The sequence below is a fragment of the Aythya ferina genome (assembly GCF_964211825.1).
Source record: "Aythya ferina genome assembly, chromosome: 16".
Taxonomy (NCBI): domain Eukaryota; kingdom Metazoa; phylum Chordata; class Aves; order Anseriformes; family Anatidae; genus Aythya; species Aythya ferina.
The window spans coordinates 9,562,574-9,574,195 of NC_140315.1; the positions used below are offsets into that span (position 1 = coordinate 9,562,574).

The 11,622-nt window shown below is 38.4% G+C and overlaps 1 protein-coding gene across 13 annotated transcripts in view; it reads left to right on the forward strand.

The window, feature by feature from the left end:
• RBM39 (RNA binding motif protein 39) overlaps nucleotides 1–10,788 on the forward strand; it is a 31,930-nt gene extending 21,142 nt beyond the window's left edge. For 11 of the 13 annotated variants that reach the window (XM_084538309.1, XM_084538308.1, XM_084538304.1 and 8 more), the window contains 5 exons: nucleotides 5,903–5,935; nucleotides 7,045–7,120; nucleotides 7,295–7,400; nucleotides 9,615–9,693; nucleotides 9,785–10,788. In XM_084538309.1, the coding sequence (XP_084394435.1) occupies nucleotides 5,903–5,935; nucleotides 7,045–7,120; nucleotides 7,295–7,400; nucleotides 9,615–9,693; nucleotides 9,785–9,885 (395 nt within the window). In that variant the 3' untranslated portion in view covers nucleotides 9,886–10,788. Of the gene's footprint in view, nucleotides 1–1,845; nucleotides 2,027–5,902; nucleotides 5,936–7,044; nucleotides 7,121–7,294; nucleotides 7,401–9,614; nucleotides 9,694–9,784 lie in introns of those variants that run through there. The other 2 variants (XR_014698635.1, XR_014698634.1) reach the window with 2 other exon arrangements.
• The last annotated feature ends 834 nt before the right edge of the window (nucleotides 10,789–11,622 follow it).

Genomic DNA, 11,622 nt, shown 5'->3' on the forward strand with positions numbered 1-11,622 from the left:
GTGCTTCATTTTATGTTACTTTTGGCAAATCTATTCTAGTTCATTTAATTCATCCCAAGCCTTCATCTCTTTCTTTACTATTCACAGTTCTACTGCAGTGTAAATATTGACTGTTAACACTGTCAGACTCATTGTAAGGGGATTGACCCTCTGCAGAATCCCTTCTGAAGAAACAGAACTGTACCAGGGGCAGGAAGGTTAGTGGGACTTCATGGAGGAATGTTACAGTAGTTACGGTTAATAGAATCACAGAATGACTTGGGTTGGAAGAGACCTTAAAGACTATCCAGTTCCAACCCCGCTGCCATGGGCAGGGATGCCACCCACTAGACCATGTTGCCCAGGGCCTTGTCTAGCCTGGTCTTAAACACCTCCAGGGATGGAGCATCCACAATCTCTCTGGACCACCTGTTTGAGTGCCTCACCATCCTCTGAGTGAAGAATTTCCTCCTAACCTCTAATCTGAATCTTTTAGTTTAAACCTCTTTTAGTTTAAAAACATTCCCCCTGCCCAAGAAAAAAAAGTCGCTCTCCATCTCTTTTATAAGCCTGCTTTAAGTATTGAAAAGCTGCAATGAAGTCTCCCTGGAGCCTTGTCTTCAGGCTGAACTGTCACAGCTCTCACAGCTTTTCTTCATAGGAGAGGTGCAAGACTCTGTATTTGTCCTAGTGAGGTGGACGCTGTACATCAGGGTATCTTTGTGTTGCTTGGGAGATTGGCTATAGCTTGTGTACTCTGCCAGTGGGTGTGTTGGAAGTGTTACTGAGATCTTACTGCAATCTATTTTGAGGAAGAGTGAGTATGAGGCTAAGGATATGATTGCTGCTGCTGCTTAGTTTATAGCTGGCCTAAATAAAATGTTCAAGAAGGCTTCAGGTAACTTCTATAGGACATTGGGAATTCAGAGTGGATTTTTTTAAACTAGTATGAGAACAATGAGTGGCAAATTTCATAGCAGTAGAAAAGATGAGGAATGTCACAACTAGATGCTGGAATGTGTAAGAAATGTCAAGAAATCAACAAAGTGTATATACATAGGGTTTTCTTGTCTTCCAGCAGTTTGTGACAGAAGTGATTCAGACTTAAGCTACACCTGAATCATGTTACTAAAGTTCAGGTGCAATGTTGAGAAGATTCTACATGTATAATTGCAGATAGTTGTGGAAAAAAAAACAAAAAAACATAACATCTACCCCTAGACAGAATTGTGGAAGGAAAAGGAACTGGCTAGTTAAAGAAATATGGATTGAGGAAAAAGTTTATCAGAGAAGGAGATGAATAAGACATGGTGGCAAGAAAGAATAATAACTAGTACAGAAGGAGAAGAAAGGTAAACAACAGTAAAAGAAGATCACCTTTAATGTAGGTGACAGTGTTGTGACAGTCTTACTTGAAAACAAGTGTAGTTGGTGAAAAAGGAGAGAAATGTTTTTAAACAATAACAAAAACAAAACAAAACAAAAACCAGCAATCCTTTCCTCTCTGCCATATCTGAAACAAGGTAAAGAAATCCAGCCAGTGGGGTGCCAAAAATACCCTTAAGACATCTAAACTGTTAGAATAGCACTGAATCAGTATGAGGCAACATAACTGGAGTTCTGTGGAGGAGTAAATTGCAAGGCTGAAGACAGGTTTTTGAAGAATGTGCATATTTAGCGATTGTAGAAATGAAAGTGGTAGGAGTATTATTGTGTATTCTGCTTGTATAGTACAAAAGGAATAATGCAGACATGTACAATTTGAGTAACTTTGGAAAAGGATAAAGCTTTTTGCTACCATAGAGTCATGACCTATCCCCAAAGTGAGATTTGGTTATGGATTAAAGATCTCTTTACTCTTGTTAGAGAAAATTACTACCAGGAATTATGTCATTATGGGAGACTTTAACTTCCCTGATACAGATTGGAGAAGATTTGCTAGTAATAATGGTGGGGCCCAGATATTCCTGGATGTGATATCCGACAAATTTCTTCATCAAACACTCACTGACTCATGAAGAAGGGATGCTATTTTAAACTCATTTTGGTAAGTAATGAAGATGTTATGGATGAGAATAGAAATGACCATTGACTGAGTGATCATGAGTTGCTCAATCTTAAATGGAAGGATAATCAGGTCTGTAACTAAGGCTTCTGACTTCAAAAGTGATGGTTGAAGAAGTAAGAAAATCAAGTCAACTGGTCTAAGAAACTTGGGGTGTAGGAACAGACAATACATAAAAAGTTTCTGCAGTTCCTTACTGCCAATGCTGTATTGAATCTGTATTCCACAGAAAGAAGAAATGGTCCTTTTAGAAATGGGCTACACGCTGAACTGGGTGATTAAGTACTTCAAAAGAAATAAAGAATTAGCACAGAGCCTGTGAAGAATAGGAAAAAAGGAAAAGGACTGATAATAAAACAATGTTATCAGTTCAGGAAATAGATAAAATGAGAATTACCTACCAAGACTGAGATTAAGTTTGACTCTATAAAAGACATGAAAGCATACATGAAGACTTAGAAATCTTGAAGAGAACAAAAAGGAGGAATCAGGGCTGAAGTTGAATGAAAAAAACACTCATGTATGTTACAAACAATGTTTCAAAAGAACTTTGTTCCTTCAGTTCTTACTGGGGACACTGGTCATAACATTTGGATTTTGAGAAAGGTAAGATAAGAATATGGATTGAAGAAAATAATTCACAAGGTAGAAGGAAATCTGAAAGTAAAACTGAATGTTCTCAGTTCAAGGTAATAAGAAGACTCCCATCAAATTAGGAAATAGGTACATAAAATATAAGATCTGGTATTGTCAATAAATATTTTAAGTCCGTGATACGTAGCTGAAACATCTATTTATAAATCTCCTATACTTAGAAAAAGGAAGGAGAAAATAACAAGACTCGCAACTGTCCAGATTATTTCACTTTGCTCCTTAAAGAACCATAGTAAAGACAGGCAAACTGGAAATAAGATTGAAATATAGCATGCTTTCAGAAAAACTGCACATGAGCACTAACGATCAGTGATAAAAAAAAAATGGACCTGCGTAGACATAGCTGTAGTAAAAATTAGTATATGAACTGCTGATTTATGTCATTTGGAAGTTTAGCTTCCAAATGAAATTACCAAAAAGTAGGTAGTATGGAAAGTGCAAATACGTAGAGGATTGGAGGAAAGGGGCTTTTTTTTAATAGAAGCTGGGAAGGTCTGAGGATGTTGTTCAAAGTTTAGGTTTTTGACTGGTCTTCTTAAATATAGCATAAAGAACAATGGCAAAACACTAGGAATGAGGTGAGTGTAAAAATAGAGGTGCTGTCAATATAGGATGCTTGGGGTGTGACACATTTTTCACTAGGTGGGGATTGAAACAGATATCAGTCATATAGCCTGGGACCTGAGCAGTGAAAAATAGCCGAGGAGGTGGGAAATACCTAACCACCTTAGTTTAGTCAGTGAGTGAGTGTGAGCTGTCAGTGTGGAGTGCCTTTGAAAGGGCAGCTGTGTTGCTAAGAGTTAGCATATCTGTGTGTCTTGAGGTGTCAGGTACAAATTGGTGAATGGTTCTGGTCACAAGTGTTCAAGATGATGAGCTAAGTAAGACTTAAATAGGGTAGCTAAAGATACATAGTTATATGGGAGACCTGAGAACTTGAATATTATTCCCATTGAGAAAATTCCAGCAGGAAAAAGAGTCTAACACTTAGAGCTGTTGCTATAGCTGTTGTTCTTTGTGTAAATTCTGTGTGAAAATCAGAAACCACAAGGCTACAGAGCACTTAAAATGCTTTGTGGAACAAAACATTTTCTTACTTTTGGGAAAAAAAAATCTTTATGAGAAAGATTTAGTCTGTAGCAATGGAGGGAGGAGTAGGTGTTATTCAGTACTGGCATTTTAGCTTCTGTTGTATTGTAAATAATTGCTGAGAAAACTGGAAAATATTTAGCTGGCATTTGTTTAATTAAAGCTAGCTGTTCTTCAAAATAAAAATATAATGTCACTATTTTAAGACAGTGCTTTGATAGGTATTTGTGTTTCTGCTTTATCTGTACTGAGTATGTATTTCTCAGTCATGCTGAACTCACTGCTCTTTCAGATAATGTTTACAGAATATACTCAACAAGTTACTTTGAGCTGGATTGATATATCAGCTTGAGTTTCCATGTACTGTTCAAAACTGCATGTAGGTAAAAATATTATTCTGAGGGGATGTTGTATTTCTAAATTCCGAGTGGATTTAGAAGATAAAAGGACAATTCTTCAATCATGACCAAGGAAAAAATTCAGTTGATGAAAGAGATTTGATGAACAGGAATGTTTCAGAAGTAGTAGATAACCTATGAAACTTGGTGCCACTTAGATATTGATAGCTGATCTGCTGTGCCTGGAGCAGACTTGACTCTGAGCCCTAGACAGAATTTAATGAACTAGTTACCTTGTAGATTTGCCATGTTGGGTGCTTGCGGCCAGGAAGACTTGGCTGTAGAGCCCCAGGCTGACTGACATTTGGTGGGTTTAGCTGAAATGATGTGAATGTATGATTGTCAGAGTTGCAGAGGGAGAAGTCTGTCCTCATCTAGAGTGACTTAATAGATTTTGTTTGTTTTTATTTATTCAAGCACGCTTGTTTACCAAGATAAAATTTAAAAAAGGCAATAACTAAAGGCAATAACTACCTTGGAAATTATTTATAGATTTGGATAAATGATGTGGATACCTGGTTTTCTGTAAAGAACACACCATAGGACAGTCTTACCCATTATAGGATTTCTTGCTCTATGCAGTGGAGGATTCCTTCCTGTTAAAAGACAAAGGAGAAAAATGCTAGGTGTAACCAGCCTTCAGAGCTATCTCCTTTTGTCTTATATTTTACAAGATAGTTCCCAGTATGTGTTCTTATATGGAAGTCATTTGGAAGGCACTTGAAGACATGTCTCAGGGCTTTTGTTGCCTAATATTCCTTTAACTTTCTTCCTGTTGGTCTGCCAGTGTTCTGGAGGGAGAGGCTATAGAGAGGAAGAAGTACATAGATTAGGTCTTCAGATACTTCCAAGTAAGCTTTTTCAAGGGGCCCATCTACTCACTGCTTTCTAAATGAGCAAATTCAGATAATGGTTACCTTTAATCTTCCACCTCCTTATGAATGAATTGAAAAATAAAAAAAAAAAGTGAGGAGGTTTAAATTTTTCTTGCATTCCAAAATATTCTGTTACTGACTTGAAGTTGCTAAGTCAAGTACTTGAGTCATATCCTTGAAAATGGCTGAAAAAACGGCATTTTTCTGTCCCTATTACTTCAAATTGGGACAGCTACGTGTTGTTGTATGAGTAATTATGTTTACTTGACAAATAAAATGCTCTGAACACTTTCAAGTGTTTTAAAATTGAAAAACACCAAACTAACTTGTGTCGTTAAGACATTTTATATGAAAAGATAACAGGTGAAATACCTCCTTGTTCTACTTGAAATAAAATTTGGTAACTGCTTTCAGAATGCTACATATGGTTAACTATGTGCTTAATGCTTTCAATTAAGGTAGCAAACTTTTAATGCCTGTAAGAACTGCTGTATTTCTTTTCTCAAGGAAAAAAAAGGTCTTAGGAAGAGTTCAAGCATAACACAGACAAGGTAGAAACAATATATTAAACTAAAGGACATGATCACCTTTTCCTTTCCTTTTAAGTTATGGTTTCTTTTTGAAATACACTTGCTTACCTGTGTGGTCATGGAGTATCTCTCAAATACGAGACATCCTAGCTGAGAAGCTGAACTAAGTGAAATTATTTATACTTAAGAGAGGAACAGTGAGAGCAGGTCTAGGTCCTTGAACAAGCTCCTAACTGCAAAAATACAAGCTAACCAACCTGATAAAATAATGCTTGCAAATGTGCTAATTAACTTCTGTATATTTTTCTTCAGATTTGCAAACAAGACTTTCTCAGCAGAATGAAGGTAAACTATAATTTAATATACCTTGTTACCATTAGATTTTGTGTTACAAATGTTGTTTCTAAGTGAAATGCTTCTGGTGTGGAGTCTGTCCACAGCCTGAGGTTGTATTGGTGTTTGTAGAAATCATAATATCAACTGAAAAGAACAGAAAGTGTCGTAAACCTTTTTTTTCCTGTAGCATTTCCTCAGTATTGGACTGACATATAGCCTGTGAATGTTACCTAGAAAATATGTGGGTTGCGGTGTGGCTTTGTTTTCTCCTACCTTAAAGGTAGAGACTGGAGGGCTCATTTTAATATTAGGAGTTTGGGATTATTTTCCCTGGATTAGTCATGATGTTACTGATTTTGATGCCTGTGTAGGTAGAGAGAAGGTGGCCTTTATTTCAGCTAAATTAACGGAAGCTTACAGCCTATGGAGAGGACAGCCTATTTATATTACATAAACAGCTTATATAATGCAACTTTAATGAGATTAATAAGATGCACCATGATGATTGGTAACAATAGATGGCAACTAATAGTTTAGTTATTGAGAGTGTAGTTCACTTTATTGGTTTAGTTATCAAATATTACCAGCATGATGCCTTTCTAAGTAAAGGAGAAAAAATATGTATGCATATAACAGAAGTATTTTGTGCTCAAAATACATCTTGAGAACTCTCGGAAGTGGATGTCACCTCCTGTGAAGTCAGATGGGGTGGTCCCACTCCATCTGAAGCTGCTGTCTGACTTAAATGCGGAGTATGTGTCCCAGTTGAAGTGCTAGTATACAGCTCTGGCAGAGTTTAGATGCATACAAAGATGAATGTATCTGTATTCATTTGTTCAAATTGAAAATCTGCCTAAATCAACATGCAGAGTGATCTGTTAACTTTTTGATATCAGTTGTAGTTAATCTGTTCTATCTTCCATATTGATCAATTTGAGAATTTTCTATAATAGATGGTGACTAGCTAATGAGTTCTTTGCCTTCAGTTTTCAGTTTAGTTAGATTTGTTGCTATGACTGCTGAATGCTGGGGTTTTAGAGAAATGAACCATTTAAATTGGAAAAATGCATAGCGGATTCTTAGATTTGGTATTGTTTTTTTTTTCCCCATTAAAACAGTTTTGGCTGCAGCTGCTTCTGTACAACCACTTGCAACACAGTGCTTCCAGCTTTCCAACATGTTTAATCCTCAAACGTAAGTGATTTGTCATTGTTTCTGTTTGCCTTTTGTTGATGACCTAAATGTGTGAGAAAGTAATTAGAATGTTGTGGAGGTGGGTTTTTTGATGGTTGGTTGGTTGGTTGTGAGTTCAGTGTTGTTGTGAGTAATGTTTCCATCTCTGTCCTGTTCCTATTCTACCCCCTGCAGTGAAGAAGAAGCTGGCTGGGATACAGAAATTAAAGATGATGTGATTGAGGAATGTAACAAACATGGAGGAGTTATCCACATCTATGTAGACAAGAATTCAGCTCAGGTACGCCTGGTTCCAGGAACACACTGAGTAGTTTTTAGGAGTTTTGTTGCTTTGTACTTGATAGAGGGAGCATTACAAATACTTTTTTTTTCTTAATCTGAGTCTGAATTTCTTGAAGGGGCTTGCAGTTTTTTCAAGAACATAGATCGTTTCCTTCTGTTCTGAGTCAGCTTTCTGGTGTTGCAGTCTGCTCTTAAAGATTTCCACAGCTGAAGTTGCTGTGGGAATGCAAGCAGGAGAATAGCAATAGCTATTGCTTTTGGCTTTTCCCTTAAGCTGTGCATTTCTGAAAAGCAAGGGACTTCTAATGTAGATACCATGTAGGTTCTGAGCACATGGAGCTGCGACTCTGCCTCACTTCATCTAATTCATGATGTGACAGCTGTAACCTTTTCTTTTAATACCACCTGCTAGGTTATGTGAAATCCATTTTGTCGTTCTAGCACAGAATGGCTCACACACATGGCTCAGACATAAAATACTTACTAGTATTTGAAAATACCTTCTTCGGACACAAATTTTCACTGTGCTGTTTTCTGGGCGTAGACTCCTGTTATGTTTTTCTCTCATTTTCAGTTTCTCATCCCCAGTCTTTTGGGGCTCCTTTCCAGACAGCCAGACTTCCTAAGCTCTGAGGGCTGTCAGTATTCAGCAGTGAAGTCATAATTGGTGGGGGTGAAAAGGTTGCAGTCCAAGCTGAACGCATAATTTTCTCTTGCACCGCACCAATCTGTGTGGTGTGTAAGGAAAACTAAAACTTTCTATTGCTGTCTCATATCACGGTATAAACAGCTTGGATGTCTGTGCAGGGGGGATGCTGAGAACAACTGTGTGCATTACTCAGTGCTTTAAACAACAGCTTTCTGCTGCCTGGTTGTGGTCTGCTAGAGCCCTTACCTCAGATTGTTCCCTTGAGAAAGGATGCTGTCACAGTGGGAGAAGTTAGCAGGGGCTGGAGAATACTGCTGAAGTGAAGGCTGAATTCAGTTTCTTAATACCTTATTTTCCTCTAAAATCTTTCAGCTAGGATGCGACCTGGTTGAAGAATTACTGGTAGTATTCTGTTTAAGCAGGTGGCCAGAAGCAGAAGTCTACAGTAATGTGTATACATTTGTTTTGTTGGTTTTCAATGCGAATGTTGCAGTACTTTGGGTTAGGCTGGTTTATTGCTTAGTTTGCAGATAGACAATTCCAGGTATCTCATCAGAAGATAAACAAAGTGTTTGTCACTCTGGTTAGATACCATCTTAGGTTGTTCTTACTGTACCAGCCTTCTTTGAAGTGATGGATGTCCTGTCCCCAGGCACAAGTACTTAACCTTGTTGAAAATAACTGCCTACTAGTTAGACTTAACTAGTGCATCTAGTTAAGCATTTGTCATTAAATGTTAGTTACTTGTGGAATTTGATGGTTAGCCCAACTCCTTGCAGTCTTCTGTTTCACATGAATCATGGAATATCCCAAGTTGGAAGGGACCCAAAAGGAGCATCAAGTCCAACTCTTGGCACCCAAAAATTCAGACCAAGTGACTAAGTGCACAGTCCGAATGCTTCTTAAACTCTAACAGGCTTGGTGCTGTGACTATGTCCCTGTGGAGCCTGTTGCAGTGTGCAACCACGCTCTCGGTGAAGAACCTTTTCCTGATGTCCAGCCTAAACCTTCCCTGCCACAGCTTGACTCCATTCCCTTGGGTCTTATCACTGGTCACTGAAGAGAATAGATCAGTGCCTGCCCCTCCACTCCTACTTGTGAGGAAGCTGTAGGCTGTTATGAGGTCTCCCTCCCCATAGCCTCTTTTTCCAGGCTGAACAGGCCCAGTGACCTCAGCCACTCCTCATACGTCTTCCATTATACAATGAAATTGTGCAATTGGCAACCATTAGATTATAATTCAAACAGTATAAGGAGCAAGTAAGCAATCCATTGCTTTCTGCTTCCATAACAAGCTCACATTGTCTCACATTTTTTTGCAAAACCTTAGAAAAGATTCGTGCTTCCTGCTGAAGTAACTGCTACAGTATGGTAATGCATATTTGTAAAAATTCTCTCCAGTACTTCCATATTCTTGTGTTCATTCTATAGTACCAGTGGGTACCAGTAGAAACATGGTGAGGTAGGTTTGCCTCGATAACAACCATTCAAAGGAAGTCTATGAGAATTGACAATGTAGGAAATCTTCAAGCTTCTAATAGACTGTACACTTCTGTATTGCAGGGCAATGTGTATGTCAAATGTCCTTCAATTGCTGCTGCCATTGCAGCTGTAAATGCATTGCATGGGAGGTGGTTTGCAGGTGAGTAGATTTCATCTAGAAACATGCATTTATTCCTTAATTGCAGAAATGAACAAATACTGATTTTTTTTTTTTTAAATCTTCTGATTAGGTAAAATGATTACAGCAGCGTATGTACCTCTTCCAACATACCATAGCCTTTTCCCAGATTCTATGACTGCAACCCAACTACTGGTTCCTGTTCGACGATGAAGATGGATTTAGTCAGTTTTGTACATAGTTATTTTTTGGAGGAAGATTGAGTTATCTTTTATTTAGATAAAACTAAAGGAAAGGATTTAATGTCATTTTGTGTACACTTCCTGCTACCTTTAAAAATAAAATGAAGTAAGCAGAAATGCAGTGTGTTCATTCTCCCTAACTAGCATTTCCACTGTATACAAAGCTGTTGACTTCTTGTTCTGCCTTGTAATTCTTGTACATTTACTAAGGTGATCTGTAGGAACTGAGAAGTAGCTCATAGAAAACAAATTCTCTGTAAAAGGCAGATGGGACATAATGACATTTTTAATGTTTCACAAGCCTTTCTTTTAATGCAGCAATTACATTTTACATTTCACTAAATGTAGGTGGTCTGCTAAAGGTTAATATCGGAGATAGACTTTATGAAGGGACATATTTAGTGTTGTGTATAAATGGAGAATTCAAAAGGCTACTGAAAGCTGATTCCAGTCAGCCACTCAGCTTGCTTTGTGCTGAATAATTGGTAAGAATAGAAAGATTGAAGGGTTTTATTTCTTGATGGTAACTTTTGATTAATGTATCTGTAAAAGTTTCTTTGTAAATACTGTGTGAGGTGTGTCTTAAGTTTCCAAACAAAACGATCTCTGCATTTCCAGATAAGTTTCTGTGTATGCAGTGTAGCACAGTTGGAAGGATTTCAGCAGAGTCTGAAAATCAGCAGGAAATACAGAAACATGTTTTGTTCTGGTTGCATATAATCTTTGCTCTTTTTAAGCTCTGTGAGCTCTGAAATATATTTTTGGGTTACTTCAGTGTGTTTGACAGGACAGCTTGATATTTCTATCAAACAAAGACTTTCATATTGCAACAATCTTTGTAAGAACCACTCAAATAAAATTCTCTTAAAAAGGCTTTTATGAAGTTTTATTTCTCCCGTCTCCTAATACCATATAAGCAGGGTGTTTGAGTGTCTATCACCTGCCTCCATTCTGAACAGCCCCCTCCATCTACTCTTTCAAAACTGGAACTCTATCTCCAGGGGAAAATGCAGGTGCTTTTTCCTGCTGTTCTGAACCCATTGTGTGCTGCAGCTGTGGGTGAGGGCTTGTGGGTTACTCACCAGCCTGGCAGCGGACAACCCTTCTACTTTCGCAGGCTACCTGTAGACTGGTTCTAGAGGTTAATTCCTCCCTCCCCCCCATCTTTCGCAAATAGTTGCAAATCATGCAGGTGTAGAAATCTGAACACCAGCCCTGGAGAACCTGGGACAATTGTATTGCTGCCTTGGTACCTCTTTGTCACTTCTGTGACACTTTTCAATCATTGGCTAACAGCAGCTGTGTGACAAAGGGGCAGGGAGTATCTGCCTCTCTGGGTGAAGATGGGCTGAACAGAGAATGCTGCCTGTGCCTTCAGGCAGTACGGTGGTGACCTGGGCTCCAGCTACTTAGGTTGCCATTCAGAGTCTGGGTAGCTTTGGTTGACCTGCAGCAGGTAAGCAATGGCCTTCAGAAATCCAGGATGGAGCGCTGAGGCCATGGAAATGGGACTGGGGGAAGATGAACTGGAGCAAATAGAAAGGAAATTGTGGGGAGGAGGCCAGAGGCTGGCCCAGAAGTACATGACAGCTGAAGAAATTCAAGCAAAGCTTAACTTTATTTTGCTTGACTATTTTTTCAGTTGCCAGTATAAATCCACCACTGCTAGTTGGGGTAAAACTTCAGCCGTTCCAAAGCATCTGTATTG